This window comes from Salmo salar, chromosome ssa19 (assembly GCF_905237065.1).
Source record: "Salmo salar chromosome ssa19, Ssal_v3.1, whole genome shotgun sequence".
Lineage (NCBI taxonomy): Eukaryota > Metazoa > Chordata > Actinopteri > Salmoniformes > Salmonidae > Salmo > Salmo salar.
Window position 1 is genome coordinate 75693398 of NC_059460.1, and position 25404 is coordinate 75718801.

Consider the following 25404-nt stretch of genomic DNA (forward strand, 5'->3'; position numbering starts at 1 on the left):
AACGGGTTAGGCTGGGTTTTACCGTCACTAAGAGGTAAATTAGAGGTTAAACAGTGACAGCCCCTCTACAGACGTAGGCTGAACTGAAATGAGAGAGACTGAGGGATGCCTGTAGTTATATAGGGACCTTATGGATGAAGACACTGTTGAAAACCAATCCATTCCATTTTCTTTCGGTCCCTCCATTCCTTACTGTCTCTTTTTAGACCCAAATCAGAGGCTTGTTTTATCACGACAGATAATGGCGTGACGTTCTGTGGGCGAAAGTTGAGACGATGAGTTTGACGGCTTTCATTGGGCGTTGGGTATAACAGCCATTGTTACACACGTAGTACGTATGTGAAGGGGATGGAAGGAAGACGGAGAGACAAGGGGAGAAAGAGCAGGAAATTGCATTGCCTATTCAATAGGCCAATAAGATTAGACACGGAGAGAGAGAGAGAATTACCATAGAAATGATGTTTCAAGCAGAAAATGACAGAGGTCCTACTCAGAAACCAAACTGATTGTGTTTGGGGCCGCAGAGAGAAAACTGCGGTGAAAAGAACAATAAAACCATATTATATTGTTCCGTTAATGAAACATACGGCTTAAAAAAAACCTGTCTACTGTGTATATACAGTACATGTGGACCATTGCAGTTGTAAAAACTGGTTTCTCATTTTGCCACGGTAAAATGAGAAACCGCTCCACTTCCTGATTGGGTCACCTGATCCAGGTGAGTTATGATGGAATACATGACAGATACAGGTGGATTTTCATAACAGGAGATGGTGTAGTATAATTGTTGGTTTTCTGTAACAGTCTGTGCCTACAGAATATGGTGAGAACGCTCTTATTTCCACACTGCTGCAACAGATACCTCCCTATGGAGGAACACTGCTAACCTTTAAAGTCCCAAACACTAGGCACTGATTACATTTGCTATGAGAAAAGCAATCTTGGGAAGCCATTGACACATTGCAGATTGATTGGAGACAGTAAGTTGTAAGGACCTAGAGACAGTCAGTCCTGGTCGGTGGACACATTGCAGATTGATTGGAGACAGTAAGTTGTAAGGACCTAGAGACAGTCAGTCCTGGTCGGTGGACACATTGCAGATTGATTGGAGACAGTAAGTTGTAAGGACCTAGAGACAGTCAGTCCTGGTCGGTGGACACATTGCAGATTGATTTGAGACAGTAAGTTGTAAGGACCTAGAGACAGTCAGTCCTGGTCGGTGGACACATTGCAGATTGATTGGAGACAGTAAGTTGTAAGGACCTAGAGACAGTCAGTCCTGGTCGGTGGACACATTGCAGATTGATTGGAGACAGTAAGTTGTAAGGACCTACAGACAGTCAGTCCTGGTCGGTGGACACATTGCAGATTGATTGGAGACAGTAAGTTGTAAGGACCTAGAGACAGTCAGTCCTGGTCGGTGGACACATTGCAGATTGATTGGAGACAGTAAGTTGTAAGGACCTACAGACAGTCAGTCCTGGTTTCCCCCTCATCCTCAATTCAATAGCTATTTTTCTACAAAGTGCGGACTGTAATAAGCAGTGGGCAGAAGCGCTAATGGCTAAGATGTTAACAGTTTGCTGACTTGTGGATATTGTGCCTGCCGAGCGAGGCATTATAGTAGGGACACAATGAGGGGTGCAACTGCCAGTGTTATCAGTGGGTGGATTACGGTGTTTGCAGCAGAGCGGGATGGGAGATCGGTCGGTACAGTAATAGAGATGTCACATTGCTTTATGACCCAATAATGGAGGGAGGCTCGCACTAACAGCAATCTGTCTGGTTTGGGCTTATCTTGCAGGAAAATGACAAAGAGGTGGTGGTAAATGTGTTCCCTTGCACGTTTGTGGGATTCCTTCTGCACCATCAGCAAATGAAACTCGTGCTGAGAAAATTCAACGTGCTGCCTGAGTCAATATGGTTGTGTATTGTGGGGTTAATGTTTTTTTTTCTTCCATGAGAACAGGGCCGGGGAACGGCTGCAGACTGGCAGAATGTTGTTCTCATGAGAACAGGGCCGGGGAACAGCTGCAGACTGGCAGAATGTTGTTCTCATGAGAACAGGGCCGGGGAACGGCTGCAGACTGGCAGAATGTTGTTCTCATGAGAACAGGGCCGGGGAACGGCTGCAGACTGGCAGAATGTTGTTCTCATGAGAACAGGGCCGGGGAACGGCTGCAGACTGGCAGAATGTTGTTCTCATGAGAACAGGGCCGGGGACCGGCTGAAGACTGGCAGAATGTTGTTCTCATGAGAACAGGGCCGGGGAACGGCTGCAGACTGGCAGAATGTTGTTCTCATGAGAACAGGGCCGGGGAACGGCTGCAGACTGGCAGAATGTTGTTCTCATGAGAACAGGGCCGGGGAACGGCTGCAGACTGGCAGAATGTTGTTCTCATGAGAACAGGGCCGGGGAACGGCTGCAGACTGGCAGAATGTTGTTCTCATGAGAACAGGGCCGGGGAACGGCTGCAGACTGGCAGAATGTTGTTCTCATGAGAACAGGGCCGGGGAACGGCTGCAGACTGGCAGAATGTTGTTCTCACGAGAACAGGGCCGGGGACCGGCTGCAGACTGGCAGAATGTATTCTATACATCTACAGTACCTCAATGAAGGGAAACTACTTCCAGCAGCCTGATTCAGTGTGTGTGTGTGTGTGTGTGTGTGTGTGTGTGTGTGTTTCTATAAAGTCATGCGGTGAGCAGCAATTTTTCATGTGTCAGGCTGTCAGTGCTGGACTGATCCCTCAGGTGGTGATTGGGGTCAGTGTAGCACACTGGGGAGGGATGTGCGCTTTGCTCGATCACCATGAATCTACCCACACACACACACACACACACACACACCTCTCTGTGCTGTCGCCTTCCGCTGGCAGCTGTTCCTGCCCGGTAAAGATCAACAACAAAAAAATGGGAACAGAAATTAATGGAGAGAATAATCTGTTTTGCCTCAACGGGGGCAATAGGGGAAGGAGGAAAATGAAATGCAACAAAGAGTGAAGGGCCTGCCCCCCGGTTTGTGAAGGGCCTGCCCCCCGGTACCGGCTCGCCAGGCCGGACAGGTAGCTACTGACCAGCCACTTTTCCCCCTCTGGGCTCTGACACGCACACAATTTCTAAATGTCCTCTTCTCAGCAGCCTCACTGCAAACAGGCCTTGAAACTAGAGCAGTGAACGCACACACAGGCACGCAGAACATCAGCACCCAAAACACATCTCAAAAACACACAATTTATGGCACTCCTTGGTGCTGTAGGTATCAATAGTGGAGGAACTGATAAGAGTGTGAGCTCCTGCATAGTGGGGACTTAAGATGGAGTCACGTGATACCTCTCTATTTCTTAAGTACATTTTTTTATTATCCCCAGGAACAGAGATGTCATTGGTCAAGATGCCTTTTAAGAGTGTGTTTCTACCCCAGTTAGGGAAGCAGGCAGGGAGTCAGGCAGTGCGGCCTATATGAGATTTCATTTGCCTGCTGGAAGGAATGAAGCGCGCGAGAGAGAGAATAGAGGAGGACGAAAGGAGGAGAGGACCATGGTGCCTAAGGGGAAAGGGGAGCGAGGGAACACCTCGCTGGAAGAGAGCTCAGAGGACATCCTGGCTTTCAACTCTCTCCTCTCTCTCCCCCCACCAGTCAACACAACAGGGCTGCCCTAAACTCTTCACACAGAAGGGCCAGTGCACAGAGACAGACACACACTGATAGTGTAGATTTTACCCTAACATATGTAACATACCATATGTCCTATTACAGTAATTTCATGGACTAAAATGCAAGACCACATATAGGCATAGTGGCATCTTGCCACTGGCAGACAGACGAGGCCGAGCAAAACCCTTTCCCAACAATCCCAGTAGTGTTTCAGCGTGGCCCTGCGACATGCCTTAAGAGTCGTCTCGTCTGACAAAAATAAAAAACCCTGACAAGAGAACATGTATTAAAAGCTGTCCAGCGCTCTGCTTTGAGATGTGTTTTCCATGTCCATTGGGCTTTCTAATACCCACTTATAAATATAGACACTGGCATCTCCTTCCCTCGGCTGGCTCCTTCTCTATTTATCTGACATCCCTCCTTCTCCCATTCCTCCACCATTTCCTCTCTCTCTCTCTCTCTGCTCGTGTCCTCCTCCATTTGCACATCAGATTTTCACACTCTGGTCCTCTGAAACCATCTCTTCTCCCTCTTTCCCTCCCTCCCTCTCGCCGTTTGTTTGATCGTCTCCATCAGGGAAAGTAAGAACACTTGAAGCCATGGTCAAACTCTCAGGTGGACCCTACATAGACCTCTTCTACTCACAGCATGACCCAGTGTTTTAACACTCGCTGAAACTATATGAACCAAAATGGCCCCCATTTGTTGTTGCCTGATTCGTGGTCATATCCTCGTGAGTGGGTGTACGTGGTACATTCTCCCTGCTTCAAAAGGCACAGCCTCATTTTACAATGGGTTCTGTAAGTGTGTGTTTGTTCTCAGTTGCATCCTGCCCAGGTGCAGGCCCAGTTTGTGGTACTAAATGGGATTGTCAGTACTTGCCTGGTGCTAGGCTGCCAGGCTGTTTAGGAGTCAGAGAGCTAGGGCACACAGAAGAGTCCAATTGGCGAGGATTAGATGGAACAATGAGACTATGGCATCTCCACACACACACACACACGCAGCGCACACACACACACGCAGCGCACATACACACACGCAGCGCACATACACACACGCAGCGCACACACACACGCAGCGCACACACACACGCAGCGCACACACACACACACGCAGCGCACACACACAGGCTTGCACGCACAAACACAGTAGGTTATGAAATGAGACTGAGAATTGCACTTCTGAAGCAGTCAGAACACAGAGATGAAAAGGGCAATTTAGACAGTGTATCATCTGAGCCAGTGACAATCCTAAAGGCACCCCACACTGAGCCCAAGTCTTAACCGGTGTATGATGGCCAGTCGCATATCTAGAATTCAATGTTTGTGGTAAAAAAAAAAATGCCTAAGACACATGATAAATAATTAATCGTACTAAATAAATCAACAACAAAAAAAAGAGAACTGGAAAAAAATAAACATATTTGAAAATTGTTGTGGGATTCAGAGGGATCCAATTTGCATGGGTGATGTTATCAATTTTGTCAGTTTACACAGAGAAGCGCTGTTTTAAGAATGCCTAACAAGCTTGTGGATTAACGCAAAGAGACAGACTTGCAGTAAGCGAGAAAAAGGGATTTTTTTCCTCCATAAATTTACGTTCCTTCTAATCTCTTTAGGTTCTTTGCTGTTTATCACATTGAAAACATGTGTACGCTGTGCACACGCTAATACACGCAAACAACCTCCCAGAGTTCTTTGCAAAACATCCTCTTCGCTCCACGTCCTTGAGAATCACACAATAAGCCACACTCCTTTCAACTTCAACACCATAGTAACAATACACCCCCCCCCCCCACCACAACCTTCCCTAACCCTAAAGGAATGCCATTTTCCACAGGCTGACAGAAGGGTCTCAACTCAAAGTAGACAACCTTGCTAATTCAATAAGCCACTCATGGAGGAAGGTCTATGTTGAAGCATGAGGGGAAGCTGATGGAAAGCATTAGGCTCACCTGAGTAGCTAGTCGCTAGGATACTTAGCCTGGAGTGCTATAAAGGCCTGTCAGGGGCATCACTCACACCGACGAACATTAAATAGGAAGCCATCTTCAGGGCGATTTCCTTAGCCTGGTGACATGGCAGCCGGCAGTTTTTGATCTTGGCTTGACGAGAAAATGCGGGGTGGGAAGTGTGTGTGTGTGTGTGTGTGTGTGTGTGTGTGTGTGTGTGTGGGGGGTTAGGGTTAGATAGGTGGCAGGTGCACATTGATGAGGAAAGCGTGATCTAATCCTGAGTAGTAATCAACATATCAACATGTCAAATTAGACATTTCTATTGGGCTTGTTCTAGCAATCCTCTCCAACTCATTAAAAGCAGAAAGAAACCCAGAGGGTGTTTGTATTACGGCAGTTATGTCAGATGTTAAGTGGTCAACAGAGGCAGCGGTAGCCAGAGGGGCTAGTCAGTTGCAGGTATGCAGGTATTCGTGGTTGTGTGGTATGTGTGTTGGTTGAATGCACTGGGTCCTGACCCCAGAGTAGTTGATTTACATTTTTACGTCATTTAGCAGACGCTCTTATCCAGAGCGACTTACAGTAGTGAATGCATACATTTCATACAATTTCATAATTTTTTTTTTTTTTTTTTTTGCTGGCCCCCCGTGGGAATCGAACCCACAACCCTGGTGTTGCAAACACCACGCTCTACCAACTGAGCTACAGGGAAGGGGAACTAGCCTGGGCATGTCCTGACAGACGTCCCAGTCTGCTCCAGCATCAGGCATCTCCTCTATCTAACCAACGCTGTTACAGAAGGAAGATTGCCTGTCTTATCGTTCATATATTCCCCTTTCAGTAGCTAGCTTTCCATCCAATTGGTGACAGATGTGAATATTCTAAAATCTGCATTACAAACAATATGCGCATTTTCCCATCAGAGATGTGTTTTCATCAAATTGACTTGTTGCAGATAAAAGGTTGTATGTGATGACGTAGTGCACATTAAAATATACTGCTCAAAAAAATAAAGGGAACACTTAAACAACACATCCTAGATCTGAATGAAAGAAATAATCTTATTAAATGCTTTTTTCTTTACATAGTTGAATGTGCTGACAACAAAATCACACAAAAATAATCAATGGAAATCCAATTTATCAACCCATGGAGGTCTGGATTTGGAGTCACACTCAAAATTAAAGTGGAAAACCACACTACAGGCTGATCCAACTTTGATGTAATGTCCTTAAAACAAGTGAAAATGAGGCTCAGTAGTGTGTGTGGCCTCCACGTGCCTGTATGACCTCCCTACAATGCCTGGGCATGCTCCTGATGAGGTGGCGGATGGTCTCCTGAGGGATCTCCTCCCAGACCTGGACTAAAGCATCCGCCAACTCCTGGACAGTCTGTGGTGCAACGTGGCGTTGGTGGATGGAGCGAGACATGATGTCCCAGATGTGCTCAATTGGATTCAGGTCTGGGGAACGGGTGGGCCAGTCCATAGCATCAATGCCTTCCTCTTGCAGGAACTGCTGACACACTCCAGCCACATGAGGTCTAGCATCGTCTTGCATTAGGAGGAACCCAGGGCCAACCGCACCAGCATATGGTCTCACAAGGGGTCTGAGGATCTCATCTCGGTACCTAATGGCAGTCAGGCTACCTCTGGCGAGCACATGGAGGGCTGTGCGACCCCCTAAAAAAATGCCACCACACACCATGACTGACCCACCGCCAAACCGGTCATGCTGGAGGATGTTGCAGGCAGCAGAACGTTCTCCACGGCGTCTCCAGACTCTGTCACGTCTGTCACATGTGCTCAGTGTGAACCTGCTTTCATCTGTGAAGAGCACAGGGTGCCAGTGGCGAATTTGCCAATCTTGGTGTTCTTTGGCAAATGCCAAACGTCCTGCACGGTGTTGGGCTGTAAGCACAACCCCCACCTGTGGACGTCGGGCCCTCATACCACCCTCATGGAGTCTGTTTCTGACCGTTTGAGCAGACACATGCACATTTGTGGCCTGCTGGAGGTCATTTTGCAGGGCTCTGGCAGTGCTTCTCCTGCTCCTCCTTGCACAAAGGTGTAGGTAGCGGTCCTGCTGCTGGGTTGTTGCCCTCCTACGGCCTCCTCCACGTCTCCTGATGTACTGGCCTGTCTCCTGGTAGCGCCTCCATGCTCTGGACACTACGCTGACAGACACAGCAAACCTTCTTGCCACAGCTTGCATTGATGTGCCATCCTGGATGAGCTGCACTACCTGAGCCACTTGTGTGGGTTGTAGACTCCGTCTCATGCTACCACTAGAGTGAAAGCACCGCCAGCATTCAAAAGTGACCAAAACATCAGCCAGGAAGCATAGGAACTGAGAAGTGGTCTGTGGCCACCACCTGCAGAACCACTCCTTTATTGGGGGTGTCTTGCTAATTGCCTATAATTTCCACCTGTTGTCTATTCCATTTGCACAACAGCATGTGAAATTTATTGTCAATCAGTGTTGCTTCCTAAGTGGACAGTTTGATTTCACAGAATTGTGATTGACTTGGAGTTACATTGTGTTGTTTAAGTGTTCCCTTTATTTTTTTGAGCAGTGTATATTTTTCAGTTAAATTGGGTCCATCGCATTTTCAAGTCTACTGATGGGTTTCTCACAAAAATGTTTAGCTTTTTATACCGAGTGAGCCCACTCTGGTATGTGTGTATGCGAGTGAGCCCACTCTGGTATGTGTGTATGCGAGTGAGCCCACTCTGGTATGTGTGTATGCGAGTGAGCCCACTCTGGTATGTGTGTATGCGAGTGAGCCCACTCTGGTATGTGTGTATGCGAGTGAGCCCACTCTGGTATGTGTGTATGCGAGTGAGCCCACTCTGGTATGTGTGTATGCGAGTGAGCCCACTCTGGTATGTGTGTATGCGAGTGAGCCCACTCTGGTATGTGTGTATGCGAGTGAGCCCACTCTGGTATGTGTGTATGCGAGTGAGCCCACTCTGGTATGTGTGTATGCGAGTGAGCCCACTCTGGTATGTGTGTATGCGAGTGAGCCCACTCTGGTATGTGTGTATGCGAGTGAGCCCACTCTGGTATGTGTGTATGCGAGTGAGCCCACTCTGGTATGTGTGTATGCGAGTGAGCCCACTCTGGTATGTGTGTATGCGAGTGAGCCCACTCTGGTATGTGTGTATGCGAGTGAGCCCACTCTGGTATGTGTGTATGCGAGTGAGCCCACTCTGGTATGTGTGTATGCGAGTGAGCCCACTCTGGTATGTGTGTATGCGAGTGAGCCCACTCTGGTATGTGTGTATGCGAGTGAGCCCACTCTGGTATGTGTGTATGCGAGTGAGCCCACTCTGGTATGTGTGTATGCGAGTGAGCCCACTCTGGTATGTGTGTAGCGAGTGAGCCCACTCTGGTATGTGTGTAGCGAGTGAGCCCACTCTGGTATGTGTGTAGCGAGTGAGCCCACTCTGGTATGTGTGTAGCGAGTGAGCCCACTCTGGTATGTGTGTAGCGAGTGAGCCCACTCTGGTATGTGTATAGCGAGTGAGCCCACTCTGGTATGTGTATAGCGAGTGAGCCCACTCTGGTATGTGTATAGCGAGTGAGCCCACTCTGGTATGTGTATAGCGAGTGAGCCCACTCTGGTATGTGTATAGCGAGTGAGCCCACTCTGGTATGTGTATAGCGAGTGAGCCCACTCTGGTATGTGTATAGCGAGTGAGCCCACTCTGGTATGTGTATAGCAGTGAGCCCACTCTGGTATGTGTATAGCAGTGAGCCCACTCTGGTATGTGTATAGGTGTGAGCCCACTCTGGTATGTGTATAGGAGTGAGCCCACTCTGGTCTTGGTGCCTGTGTTCTAGTCAACAGCTGGCAGATACAGTGTGGGTATAGCATACATGATGAGATCCTTACGGACAAAAGAGCAAGATATTATTTATTTGTCAAACAGCAGCCAAGCATCGATGATCAATGTCACGAGAATAAACCCTTCAATACTTATTGGTAAGGAGCATCAAGCTCATACCGTGCACTTTCACCACCCTGTGAAGTTCATCATAACTTATTTCATCTGTGAGCTAATAAACTGCTTTCCCAACGAGTTGTAGCGGGAGGACCACACAACACCATGCGACTCCAAATGTACTTTGATATGATGGTTATTATATCAATATTTGCACATAAAAGCATTTCACTGACATTTCTCGCATAATTAAATTTACCGACCAAAAGATCCCACCTTGTGTAGCATATTTGTTTTGTCGACATTTGGAAAGTTTACCATCAAATTTCCATCACCCACACTTCCCCCACCCTACACATTTTGATGTTTACATTTTAGTCATTTAGCAGACACACTTATCTAGAGCGACTTACAGTAGTGAGTGCATACATTTGTTTGTACTGGTCCCCCGTAGGAATGGAACCCACAACCCTGGTGTTGCAAGCACCATGCTCTACCAACTGAACCACACGGGACCTCACCTACCCATGTCACCCGCACTTCCCCCACCTCTTTTTCCTTCCCATGTTCTCCTCCTTTCTCCCCCATCTAGTTTACTCTCATCTTCTCCCCATTCTACATCTTCCTCAAGTTAAAGTCTCTCACTCGCTCTACTTCGCCACCATTTTAAATCCAGTCACCCCTATGTGAGGTAATTGCCTATAAAGATGAGATTGACTAAAGCACAGCAGATGCACCTCAATAGTTAAGGTCATCTGCATGTTAGGATGACTTGGCTTGTCCTATCTGTCCCAGCACTAAAACTTGGCTCTTCTGGATAGGGTCCACTAAGAGATCTCTCTTCTCTGCTAACGACCAAGATTGAAAAACTGGGCAAAACACAATGTCTGTCCATGATTGATTTACTCCTGAGGAGGTTGTTGATAAACTATTGCACCTGTTTAATTAGCGGGATAATTGTGTGCTGTTTGTTTGTAGCCCAGAGGGGTGCCTTGCGAATAGCGCTAATGTTTCCTTCGCTCCATTAAAGGAGAAGCTCCAGCCCCCCCGCCCCTGGTGGGATGTGGTACGCGCCAAGACAATGCTTCAGGTGCAGCCTGGACTTCTGGCTCCTCTGCTTACCCAGCGCTATGTGAGGAGATGAATGGGGGGTAAACAACGCCACACGGCGCGCTAATGAATTTAGCATTAGCCACCTAATGAGATAGCAGCTAATGTAGCCTCCAAACAAGCAGCAGCCCCTCCAGTTAAGAGCAGCTAGCCGTGAGACGCCTCAGAAAACAGCGGGGGAGTTTCTCTACCTTAGATGCTGATGATTAAGTAGCACTGTGTTTGACTGGAATTGAATAAAAATAGGCATAAAACGTGGCTCTTTCGGATAGGAAACAATAACTGAAAATCTGAATGGGAGGCTGATCTAATTGTTTTTGTATGAAAATCTATAATGAATAGTGATATGTCTAATGGTATTGGTCAGGAGGTGTGGAGTGAAGAATCAATTCAGAATTCCTCTAACGAAAATAGTCACTGATTGAAAATGTAATTTGATTGAAATTGAGCTGCTTTGTCAGGGCGACTTCAGCTCAATTAAAAACAGCAGAACTGCTCTGAGAACAGTGATTATAGAGGGGGTACAAGCCAGGGAACAACCCTCCTTTGAAACCCATAGCAGCTCAGAGGTGGTCAGGTCCTTCAGATAGATACACTGTTCATCCACCACAAGACAGGAGTGATTTTGAGATGAAAAATGTAGAGCCATCAATAACCCGTGTCACCCCTGGGTCAGTCCGCCTCTCTCTCTGTGGGTCAGTCCGCCTCTCTCTCTGTGGGTCAGTCCGCCTCTCTCTCTGTGGGTCAGTCCGCCTCTCTCTCTGTGGGTCAGTCCGCCTCTCTCTCTGTGGGTCAGTCCGCCTCCCCCTCTCTGGGTCAGTCCGCCTCCCCCTCTCTGGGTCAGTCCGCCTCCCCCTCTCTGGGTCAGTCCGCCTCCCCCTCTCTGGGTCAGTCCGCCTCCCCCTCTCTGGGTCAGTCCGCCTCCCCCTCTCTGGGTCAGTCCGCCTCGCACACAGCCAGGAAGCAATATGCCTCCTCCCCAATCCCAACAGAACTGACACTGAAAACATGTGATGTCTCATCAAACGGTTACCAAACCACAGAGACAAATACGATTTCCATCATATATACCTACCAAGCCTCACATACCAAGCTCTAAACATATCCAGCACCACTACTCATGACCATGACAGTCTAGATCTAGAATAGACAATACTGCATATGTATGCTGATAGATCGTGTGTTAAAAGCCAGCGGTATGCATTTACAGTGAAGCACTGGTCACCCAGAGCTCCTGCTACAGGGAGAGCGGAGACAGGACCCACTGGTCACCCAGAGCTCCTGCTACAGGGAGAGCGGAGACAGGACCCACTGGTCACCCAGAGCTCCTGCTACAGGGAGAGCGGAGACAGGACCCACTGGTCACCCAGAGCTCCTGCTACAGGGAGAGCGGAGACAGGACCCACTGGTCACCCAGAGCTCCTGCTACAGGGAGAGCGGAGACAGGACCCACTGGTCACCCAGAGCTCCTGCTACAGGGAGAGCGGAGACAGGACCCACTGTGCAAAAAACTGGTCGAATCAAAGTTGTTTCCACATCATTTAAATCGGCAAAAATCTATGTGATAAGGTTGAATCAACACAGAAAACTGATTGGATTTGCAAAACGTAATCAACATACGGGCATCAACATAGAGAGGCGGACTGACCCAGGGGTGACACGGGTTATTGATAGCCCTACATTTTTCATCTCTTTTTATTTACCCAACGTTTAACCTAAATCCAATGACATGGTGACATTTTAGGTCGGTTTCACGTTGAAGTCACATTAGTTGACAACTCAAACAAAAGTAAATCAAAACTAGACATTGAACTGACGTCTGTGCCCAGTGAGCAAATTCCTTTCCTCTCCTGCAGACAACATGGGCTCTCTCACATTTCTGTCATGGCCTTTCAATTTCCTGTTGATTCAAACTCACTATTCCAGAGGGCTTACTCTGCTCCATGACTCCCAGTAGTCACCCAGGCCCAGACCCAGGCCCAGACCCAGGGGGAAATAAAGCGGTGTGTGTGGAGGGTGGACGGCCAGACAGACTGTTAAAGCCCCTAAGGCCAGATGGGTGGAACGTGAGATCCATCCATGAGAATGTAACTCAGACATTCGCATGGATCACATTAGTATGTTGAGTATGACCGTGTAGTTTTTGACAGTAAATACAAGTTTATTTCAATTTGTAGTATGTACCTACTATCTAACGGCTACTATCTAACGGCTAGTACTTCCGGCGCCGACAAAGATGGCCGCCTCGCTTCGCGTTCCTAGGAAACTATGCAGTATTTTGCTTTTTTACGTGTTATTTCTTATATTGTTATCCCAGGTAATCTTAGGTTTTACTACATACAGTCGGGAGGAACTATTGGATATAAGAGCAACGTCAACTCACCAACATTACAACCAGAAATACGACTTTCCCGAAGCGGATCCTCTGTTTGGCCCACCACCCAGGACAATGGATCAGATCCCAGCCAGCGAGCCAAAACAACGGCGCCGCAGAAGAAGGGGCAGACGGAGCGGTCTTCTGGTCAGGCTCCATAGACGGGCACATCGCGCACCGCTCCCGAGCATACTACTCGCCAATGTCCAGCCTCTTGACAACAAGGTAGACGAAATCCGAGCAAGGGTAGCATTCCAGAGAGACATCCGAGACGGTAACGTTCTTTGTTTCACGGAAACATGGCTCACTCGAGACACGCTATCTGAGTCGGTACAGCCACCTGGTTCCTTCATGCATCGCGCCGACAGAAACAAGCATCTCTCTGGTAAGAAGAAGGGTGGGGGTGTATGCCTTATGATTAACGAGACGTGGTGTGATCATAACAACATACAGGAACTCAAGTCATTTTGTTCACCTGACTTAGAATTCCTCACTATCAAATGCCGACCGCATTATCTACCAAGAAAATTCTCTTCGATTATAATCACAGCCGTGTATATCCCCACCCAAGCAGACACATCGACGGCCCTGAAAGAACTTCATTGGACTCTATGTAAACTGGAAACCACATTTCCTGAGGCTGCATTTATTGTAGCCGGGGATTTTAACAAGGTTAATCTGAAAACAAGGCTCCCCAAATTCTATCAGCATATCGGTTGTGCTACCAGGGCGGGCAAAACCCTAGACCACTGTTATTCTAACTTCCGCGGCGCATATAAGGCCCTCCCCCCCCCTTTGGAAAAACTGACCACGACTCCATTTTGTTGCTCCCAGCCTATAGACAGAAGCTAAAACAGGAAGCTCCCGCCCTCAGGTCTGTTCAACGCTGGTCCGACCAATCGGATTCCACGCTTCAAGAATGCTTCGATCACGTGAACTGGGATATGTTCCGCATTGCTGCGAACAACAACATTGACGAATATGCTGACTCGGTGTGCGAGTTCATTAACAAGTGCATCGGTGATGTCGTACCAACAGCGTCTATTAAAACATTCCCCAACCATAAACCGTGGATTGATGGCAGCATTCGCACAAAACTGAACGCGCGAACCACTGCTTGTAAACAGGGCAAAGTGACCGGAAACATGACCGAATATTAACAGTGTAGCTATTCCCTCCGCAAGGCAATCAAACAAGCTAAGCGTCAGTATAGAGACTACGCGGAGTCGCAATTCAACAGCTCAGACACAAGAGGTATGTGGCAGGGTCTACAGTAAACCACAGACTACAAAAGAAAAATCAGCCCCGTTGCGGATCACGATGCCTTGCTCCCAGACAGACTAAACAACTGTTTTGCTCGCTTTGAGGACAATACAGTGCTACTAACACGGCCCGCTACCAAAACCTGTGGGCTCTCCTTCACTGCAGCCAATGTGAGTAAAACATTTAAACGTGTTAACTCTCAAGGCTGCAGGCCCAGACGGCATCCCCGGCCGCGTCCTCAGAGCATGCGCAGACCAGCTGGATGGTGTGTTTACAGACATATTCAATCAATCCTTATCCCAGTCTGCTGTCCCCACATGCTTCAAGAAGGCCACCATTGTTCCTGTTCCCAAGAAAGCTAAGGTAACTGAGCTAAATTACTACCGCCCTGTAGCACTCACTTCCGTCATCATGAAGTGCTTTGAGAGACTAGTCAAGGACCATATCACCTCCACCCTACCTGACACCCTAGACCCACTCCAATTTGCTTACCGCCCCAATAGGTCCACAGACGACGCAATCGCCATCACACTGCACACTGCCCTAACCCATCTGGACAAGAGGAATACCTATGTAAAAATGCTGCTCATCGATTACAGCTCAGCATTTAACACCATAGTACCCTTCAAAATCGTCATTAAGCACGAGACCCTGGGTCCCGACCCCGCCCTGTGCAACTGGGTCCTGGACTTCCTGACAGGCCGCCCCCAGGTGGTGAGGGTAGGTAACAACATTCCACCCCGCTGATCCTCAACACTGGGTCCCCACAAGGGTGCGTTCTCAGCCCTCTTCTGTACTCCCTGTTCATCCACGACTGCGTGGCCATGCACGCATCCAACTCAATCATCAAGTTTGCAGACGACACTACAGTGGTAGGCTTGATTACCAACAACGACGAGACGGCCTACAGGGAGGAGGTGAGGGCCCTCGGAGTGTGGTGTCAGGAAAATAACCTCGCACTCAATGTCAACAAAACAAAAGAGATGATCGTGGACTTCAGGAAACAGCAGAGGGAGCAGCCCCCTATCTACATTGACGGGACAGTAGTGGAGAGTTAAGTTCCTCGGCGTACACATCACGGACAAACTGAAATGGTCCACCCACACAGACAGCGTGGTGAAGAAGGCGCAGCAGCGCCTCTTCAACCTCAGGAGGCTGAAGAAACTCGGCTTGTCACCAAAAACACTCACAAACTTTTACAGATGCACAATCGAGAGCATCCTGTCGGGCTGTATCACTGCCTGGTACGGCAACTGCTCCGCCCATAACCGGAAGGCTCTCCAGAGGGTAGTGAGGTCTGCACAACGCATCACCGGGTGCAAACTACCTGCCCTCCAGGACACCTACACCACCCGATGTCACAGGAAGGCCAAAAAGATCATCAAGGACAGCAACCACCCGAGCCACTGCCTGTTCACCCCGCTAACATCCAGAAGGCGAGGTCAGTACAGGTGCATCAAAGCTGGAACCGAGAGACTGAAAAACAGCTTCTATCTCAAGGCCATCAGACTTAAACAGCCATCACTAACATTGAGTGGCTGCTGCCAACATACTGACTCAACTCAAGCCACTTTAATAAAGGGAAAATTGATGTAATCAATTTATCACTTGCCCTTTATATTAGATAATGTTTACATAACCTACATTATTCATCTCATATGTATATACTGTATGCCATACCATCTACTGCATCTTGCCATCTTGATGTAATTAGATGTATCACTAGCCACTTTAAACAATGCCACTTTATATAATGTTTTCATAACCTACATTACTCATCTCATATGTATATACTGTACTCTATACCATCTACTGCATCTTGCCATCCTGATGTAATGTATCACTAGACACCTTAAACAATGCTGCTTTATATGTTTTCATACCCTACAATACTCATCTCATATGTATATACTGTACTCCATACCATCTATTACATCTTGCCTATGCTGTTCGGCCATCACTCATTTATATATTTTTATGTACATATTCGTATTCATTCCTTTACACTTGTGTGTACAAGGAAGTTGTTGTGGAATTGGTAGATTACTTGTTAGATATTACTGCATGGTTGGAACTAGAAGCACAAGCATTTCGTTACACTTGCATTAACACCTGCTAACCATGTGTATGTGACAAATACATCTAACGGCTACCATCTAACGGCTACCATCTAACCATCTAACAGCTACCATCTAACGGCTACCATCTAACCATCTAACGGCTACCATCTAACGGTTACCATCTAACGGCTACCATCTAACCATCTAACGGCTACCATCTAACGGCTACCATCTAACGGCTACCATCTAACGGCTACCATCTAACCATCTAACGGTTACCATCTAACGGCTACCATCTAACCATCTAACGGCTACCATCTAACCATCTAACGGCTACCATCTAACGGTTACCATCTAACGGCTACCATCTAACGGCTACCATCTAACCATCTAACGGTTACCATCTAACGGCTACCATCTAACCATCTAACGGCTACCATCTAACGGCTACCATCTAACGGCTACCATCTAACGGCTACCATCTAACGGCTACCATCTAACGGCTACCATCTCACCATCTAACGGCTACCATCTAACGGTTACCATCTAACGGCTACCATCTAACCATCTAACGGCTACCATCTAACGGCTACCATCTAACGGCTACCATCTAACGGCTACCATCTCACCATCTAACGGCTACCATCTAACGGCTACCATCTAACGGCTACCATCTAACGGCTACCATCTAACGGCTACCATCTAACGGCTACCATCTAACCATCTAACGGCTACCATCTAACCATCTAACGGCTACCATCTAACCATCTAACGGCTACCATCTAACCATCTAACGGCTACCATCTAACCATCTAACGGCTACCATCTAACGGCTACCATCTAACGGCTACCATCTAACGGCTACCATCTAACCATCTAACGGCTACCATCTAACGGCTACCATCTAACGGCTACCATATAACCATCTAACGGCTACCATCTAACGACTACCATCTAACCATCTAACGGCTACCATCTAACGGCTACCATCTAACGGCTACCATCTAACGGCTACCATCTAACGGCTACCATCTAACCATCTAACGGCTACCATCTAACGGCTACCATCTAACCATCTAACGGCTACCATCTAACGGCTACCATCTAACGGCTACCATCTAACCATCTAACGGCTACCATCTAACCATCTAACGGCTACCATCTAACCATCTAACGGCTACCATCTAACCGCTACCATCTAACCGCTACCATCTAACGGCTACAATCTAACCATCTAACGGCTACCATCTAACCATCTAACGGCTACCATCTAACCATCTAACGGCTACCATCTAACGGCTACCATCTAACGGCTACCATCTAACCATCTAACGGCTACCATCTAACCCATCTAACGGCTACCATCTAACCATCTAACGGCTACCATCTAACGGCTACCATCTAACCATCTAACGGCTACCATCTAACGGCTACCATCTAACCATCTAACGGTTACCATCTAACGGCTACCATCTAACGGTTACCATCTAACGGCTACCATCTAACCATCTAACGGCTACCATCTAACCATCTAACGGCTACCATCTAACGGCTACCATCTAACGGCTACCATCTAACAGCTACCATCTAACGGCTACCATCTAACGGCTACCATCTAACGGCTACCATCTAACCATCTAACCATCTAACGGCTACCATCTAACGGCTACCATCTAACGGCTACCATCTAACGGCTACCATCTAACGGCTACCATCTAACGGCTACCATCTAACGGCTACCATCTAACCATCTAACGGCTACCATCTAACGGCTACCATCTAACCATCTAACGGCTACCATCTAACGGCTACCATCTAACCATCTAACGGCTACCATCTAACCATCTAACGGCTACCATCTAACCATCTAACGGCTACCATCTAACGGCTACCATCTAACGGCTACCATCTAACCATCTAACGGCTACCATCTAACCATCTAGCGGCTACCATCTAACGGCTACCATCTAACCATCTAACCATCTAACGGCTACCATCTAACGGCTACCATCTAACCATCTAACGGCTACCATCTAACCATCTAACGGCTACCATCTAACCATCTAACGGCTACCATCTAACCATCTAACGGCTACCATCTAACCATCTAACGGCTACCATCTAACGGCTACCATATAACCATCTAACGGCTACCATCTAACCATCTAACGGCTACCATCTAACGGCTACCATCTAACGGCTAACCATCTAACGGCTACCATCTAACGGCTACCATCTAACGGCTACCATCTAACGGCTACCATCTAACCATCTAACGGCTACCATCTAACGGCTACCATCTAACCATCTAACGGTTACCATCTAACGGCTACCATCTAACCATCTAACCATCTAACGGCTACCATCTAACCGCTACCATCTAACGGCTACCATCTAACCATCTAACGGCTACCATCTAACCATCTAACGGCTACCATGTAACGGCTACCATCTAACCATCTAACGGCTACCATCTAACGGCTACCATCTAACCATCTAACGGTTACCATCTAACGGCTACCATCTAACCATCTAACCATCTAACGGCTACCATCTAACCGCTACCATCTAACGGCTACCATCTAACCATCTAACGGCTACCATCTAACCATCTAACGGCTACCATGTAACGGCTACCATCTAACCATCTAACGGCTACCATCTAACGGCTACCATCTAACCATCTAACCATCTAACGGCTACCATCTAACCATCTAACGGCTACCATCTAACCATCTAACGGCTACCATCTAACCATCTAACGGCTACCATCTAACCATCTAACGGCTACCATCTAACCATCTAACGGCTACCATCTAACCGCTACCATCTAACCATCTAACGGCTACCATCTAACGGCTACCATCTAACCATCTAACCATCTAACGGCTACCATCTAACCATCTAACGGCTACCATCTAACCATCTAACGGCTACCATCTAACCGCTACCATCTAACCATCTAACGGCTACCATCTAACGGCTACCATCTAACGGCTACCATCTAACCATCTAACGGCTAACCATCTAACGGCTACCATCTAACGGCTACCATCTAACGGCTACCATCTAACGGCTACCATCTAACCATCTAACGGCTACCATCTAACGGCTACCATCTAACCATCTAACGGTTACCATCTAACGGCTACCATCTAACCATCTAACCATCTAACGGCTACCATCTAACCGCTACCATCTAACGGCTACCATCTAACGGCTACCATCTAACGGCTACCATCTAACCATCTAACGGCTACCATCTAACCATCTAACGGCTACCATCTAACCATCTAACGGCTACCATCTAACGGCTACCATCTAACCATCTAACGGCTACCATCTAACGGCTACCATCTAACCATCTAACCATCTAACGGCTACCATCTAACCATCTAACCATCTAACGGCTACCATCTAACCGCTACCATCTAACCATCTAACGGCTACCATCTAACCGCTACCATCTAACCATCTAACGGCTACCATCTAACGGCTACCATCTAACGGCTACCATCTAACCATCTAACGGCTACCATCTAACGGCTACCATCTAACCATCTAACCATCTAACGGCTACCATCTAACCATCTAACGGCTACCATCTAACGGCTATCATCTAACCATCTAACGGCTACCATCTAACCATCTAACGGCTACCATCTAACCATCTAACGGCTACCATCTAACCATCTAACGGCTACCATCTAACGGCTACCATCTAACCATCTAACGGCTACCATCTAACCATCTAACGGCTACCATCTAACCATCTAACGGCTACCATCTAACGGCTACCATCTAACCATCTAACGGCTACCATCTAACCATCTAACAGCTACCATCTAACCATCTAACGGCTACCATCTAACCATCTAACGGCTACCATCTAACCATCTAACGGCTACCATCTAACCGCTAACATCTAACCATCTAACGGCTACCATCTAACGGCTACCATCTAACCATCTAACGGCTACCATCTAACCGCTAACATCTAACCATCTAACGGCTACCATCTAACGGCTACCATCTAACCATCTAACGGCTACCATCTAACCATCTAACGGCTACCATCTAACGGCTATCATCTAACCATCTAACAGCTACCATCTAACAGCTACTACAGCGGTTCCTCCTTTAAAAATTGGAAGATTACGCTGCGGGATTTAGAGGTAATTTGTGGTTTAGTACGGTACCCTGCGTCACCACTTCATTGCTCCAGACCAGCGCAAGGGGGAGTTAGAGCACTGATTATGCTTTTGGGTCCTACTGTGTCTCTAACTGACAATGAATGGGCGACATAAACCTAAATAGAAACAGATAATTGTGCACGACTTCAGTATTACTTACTAAAACTGTTATTACACTAAGGTTTTTATTATTTTATTTTGTTAGGATTATTTTGCTCTTACTGTAGTAGTGAAGGCCACTCCCGACCAGTCACATTGTACAGCGCCTGAGTGGTGCAACGGTCTAAGACACTGCACTGTGTTGCTACAGATGCTGGTTCAATACCCATGCCGGCCTCGACTGGGAGACCCATGAGATGAGTGTATGTTCTTGGTTTTTCTCCCTCTAAAAACAGAAATAAATCATTCTAAATAACAAACAGGCTTTATATATAAATTAGTGATAATGTCTCACCCCATGATCAAGAATGGCCTTTTTCCTCGCTCATTTTACGTTATTTGACAATGAAATCATCTCCAAAATATTTCAGGGGCATTGCACTAATAATGGCGCTGACTAGGGAAACGTTCCCGCTGTTCTTAGTGCCAGTCTGCACGTTAAAACTATAACAGTGTAAATAATAATGGCATCTTTATGCTTTCATTAATAAAAAAATTCTAAAAATACTCTTTCAAAATGCCGATGTTTATTTAGTTATGGATCCATAACGAATTACTATGGGAATAAATATCACTGAATTACAGAAATATTGGAAGAAAGTTGTCTAATGAAGGTAAACAAATTGTTGCTTACTGGAAATAGTCTTTCAACCATTCGTCATGTTGTACAGCGGCATTATGGCTATTAGCAGGGCTATATTTTGGCCTTTATGGGCGGTGCACAATTGGCCCAGCATTTTGGCCCTCTCCCGCTAAAAACAGAAATACATTTATTGTCCTTTACAAATATTATTTTGGCCTTTTCAGATTACAATCCCTCACTTTCGTTTTTTGAAAACTAAATAACCTACAATATCGTCATATCGTCATATATTATCAAGTTCATGACACAATCATACATAAAGCCAAGTGACACACTCATTCATGGCTTTGGATCAAAATAAATAAGAACCAACATTCTTTCTGATAGTCTTTAATAAACAAATGTTTTGGTTATCCTGGCCTGGACACCATGTACAGTATTATAATAGCCCATTATGGGCTATTTGCAGGACAATATACCTTTACCAACACCTCTCTGTATTTTGCTACTTTGTGGATGGGGGCTCCCGCAGTGCAAAATGTGTTGCTACAGATGCAGGTTCGATACCCGTGTTATTTTTCATTTTGACCCCCCCCCCTATGTTCAGGGACACATTATTCCATTTCTGTTAGTCATATGTCTGTGGAACTTGTTCAGTTTATGTCTCAGTTGTTGAATCTTATGTTCATACAAATATTTACACATTTCTTGCTGAAAGTTTGCTGAAAATAAACGCAGTTGACAGTCAGAGGACGTTTCTTTTTGTGCTGAGTTTATCTAACCACTAGTATGTAACCACTAGTATGTAACTGTACAACATCGTACTGTATACATGGAAAAAGGGCCTTCTGCCACTCCCATGGTGTGTGTGTGTGTGTGTGTGTGTGTGTGTGTGTGTGTGTGTGTGTGTGTGTGTGTGTGTGTGTGTGTGTGCGCACGCATCCCTGCACGTCTTGGGACTCACCGGCACACTTGGTCTTGGCCCTCAGGGGAGGTCCTGGGGCCCCCGTTCCTCCATCCAGGGGGCGGGTGAGCAGAACACTGATCTCGTACTCCGTGTCGGGGTCCAGGTGGCCGATCTTGTGCGTGGTCTTGTCCACGGGCTGGTTGTCAATGAGGCTGCCCGCCACCGTGCGGTACTCTACCTCCCGCTCCACGATGGGCCCGTCGCCGTTGATGGAGTTGGCGTTGAGCTGGATCCACAGGTAGGTGGCGCCCACAGCGGTAAGCTGGGGCGGAGCGATGGGCACAGGAGGTTCTGGGGGACAAGAGGAAGAGATGAGCATTAGATAAGAAGTCTTAAATAGTAATTTGAATTGGTGGACAAATACTGTGAGTTTACCTACCAAATGTTTATTCTTTATAATATAATAACTATTTTATCCCCAGAGACACTTTATATTCACTCCCTATGGGCTTTTAGTCATACGGTCCAGGAACTGATATAATGTCAATGTTATATTGCAAAATATCTGTTCTGTTTCTTGAGGATTAATTTTGACTCTGCAATACAAGAGAGATGGCAAAAAGCTCTCTGCGCTAAACCTGCAGTCAACGTAGAGAAACACTAAAACTATGCAAATACTACTGGTTCACTCTGCAAACAGAGCAGAACAGAGAGAATTCTCAATTACACCCAACGTGAGTCTGCAGAGAAATAGAATGCATGTTCGCATGATATCGGCGGCTTAAATCTTAAGTAGGAGCAATTAAGTGATTGTGGTGGCGGTGCCTCACACAAAGCCGGGAGTTCCGGGCTGAGGTGGAGAGCACGGTGAAAAAAGGGGAGATCCGAACCGAGGTAATGAGTTAAACCAATTAATTTCCCGACCTTCGCTGGTAGAACAGCTAACCTGAATCCATTACTCATCACTCCCACCGGTCCTGCTCTCTTTCTCCCGGTGACCTATTTCAACAATCTCCCTCTCCTCTACCCAGCGCTCTCTGTCTTCCTGAAGAGACCTCTGAGGAGGATACATTGTACCAAAGTCAGTCTATCGTGTTCAATCGCCAACAATAAGACAATGAGCCAATTCCTGTCCATTGAGGGTGAATGTTTTTTCTCTGTCAGGGTGTTTTCAGTGCCGTGTCTAAGGAGTGGCTGACCCAACTTCCATGGACGTGTGACGTCAGCGTCTTAGGTCTAAACACAGCCCAGCGTTGGCCTTTGAAGTTTGATATGGCCCCTCTTTCACCCACTGATCTTGCGTGAGTGTCTCACACAAATGGGACTGTCAACCCCCCCACCCACACATACTCAGTGTGTGTGACTTAGCCTATAGTTAGTACTTACCCTGATGATAGCTTGTCCAACAGGCCAGCCAGGTGTCATGGTGAGACCAAGTCTGGCAACTCGGATGCATTTACTACCTGACTAGAAAAGACTTGGATTTCAGTGACTAATGTGAAGATTTGATCTCAGAGAGACTGAACAGTCTAGTTGAGTTATCCAGATTTCCTTTCCTATAACACTGTTCTTTATACAGGAAGTGCATATGAGGAGTGAGGACATACACCTTTAGTTTACTGAATATACAGTATATTAGGATGTTGCTTTCATACAATACATCACGATTTACAGGAGTTCTCCGGTGGGAAGAAAAACAGGACCTCGGAGCGCTTTGTCGCCTTCGGAGGTGTGTGTAGTTCACACACACACACACCATGGCCTCTGATATCGATCAGAACCAGTGAGAACACCAATTACTGGTTAAGTAATGGCTCATCTGTCTTCCTGTCAGCCTGGCCTCATAACGTGTGACTTTTCCGTGAGATGGAAAAGACAGAATGTCTGCCAGGGGCTGTATGTATCAAGTGTTCCACAATAGCAGTGCTGATCTAGGACCATTTGTAACTTTCAGATTGAAATGAATGAGATGGACAAGGGGACCTGATCCTAGATCTTCACTGCCACTATGAGACGCTGTGTGAAATACGGCCCTAAACCTCTGTAATGTGTCCACTGGGGTTGACGTCTGACTCTGGACTGTGTTTTATAGACTTCAGATATATTATACACACTGGAGTCAATGGAAGTGTCATTATTGGAAACCCTCCAAGGAAACTAGGTAACGATATTGAGCTACTGAAAATAGTTCTGTGTTATTGTTGTGGGTCGTGTGGTGGCATCGGTCAAGCTAAATTCTCTCTCATTCTCCCTCTTGATACCCTCCTCCCCCCTCTCTCCCATTCTCTTCCCTCTCACTAGATGGTGTCTGTTCAGTGGCCCCAGGAGTTACCCAGCAGTCTCTGGGCCACTCTCACAGCATGTGACAGACCAGACAGACGTCATGGCCGCCCACTTGTTGACCCTCCCTGCATCTCATACACCTCCCTCTTCCCTTTTCCCTGTTACCACCACTCTATAGGTTTCATACCTGGGTTTACATAGTGTTTCTTTCCTTCCATTGAGCCTGCCTAAAATGCCAGCGGTGTTTGCACTTTAGGTACTATTGTGTTGGTCCCATTGCGGCAGTCACCAGACAAGCACAGGTATTTTTACAAAGACACACATTTGAATACAGGTCTGTTACATTTAGACCAAGGGTAGCTAGGCAACTAGATTCAGCAGCGGGCCGATATTTGTCGGAGCAAGTGGTCGGGTGCCAGGAAATGATTCTAATCATTTATACACTGCAAATTGTCCACAACTAAGACCAGAAAGAGATTGTATTTTAAAATAAAAATGATTTCATACCTTGACTACGCTTTTATTTTTGGGAATACTTGGGAACAGATTTAGAAAATGTCAACCAAATGCTGAATTCCTGGTGATTTTATCATTTTTCCACAACCACCACTTTAAAAAAAGAATTCCAACCCCTGATAGAGTATAGATGTACAATTCATTCTATTTTGATGATAGAGACCAGCCACTCAGACAAAGGTTATCTAGATGATTTAACCGTCTTTCTTTAGCAGTCAAGACAGCTGTCCTGATCCCTGGGGTACTGACTGATTTAACTTCTTTGGGAACGGGGGGCAGTATTGAGTAGCTTGGATGAATAAGGTGCCCAGAGTAAACTGCCTACTACTCAAGCCCAGAAGCTAAGATGTGCATGTTATTAGTAGATTTGGATAGAAAACACTCTGAAGTTTCTAAAA

General features: G+C 46.8%; 1 protein-coding gene across 12 annotated transcripts in view; it reads right to left on the reverse strand.

Moving 5' to 3' along the window:
• The window catches only part of LOC106579657 (receptor-type tyrosine-protein phosphatase mu), a 285182-nt gene that overhangs the window by 143305 nt on the left and 116473 nt on the right, over positions 1-25404 (reverse strand). For all 12 annotated transcript variants that reach the window (XM_014159782.2, XM_014159788.2, XM_045702733.1 and 9 more), the window contains exon 7: positions 22265-22558. In XM_014159782.2, the coding sequence (XP_014015257.1) occupies positions 22265-22558 (294 nt within the window). The remainder of the gene's footprint in view (positions 1-22264; positions 22559-25404) is intronic.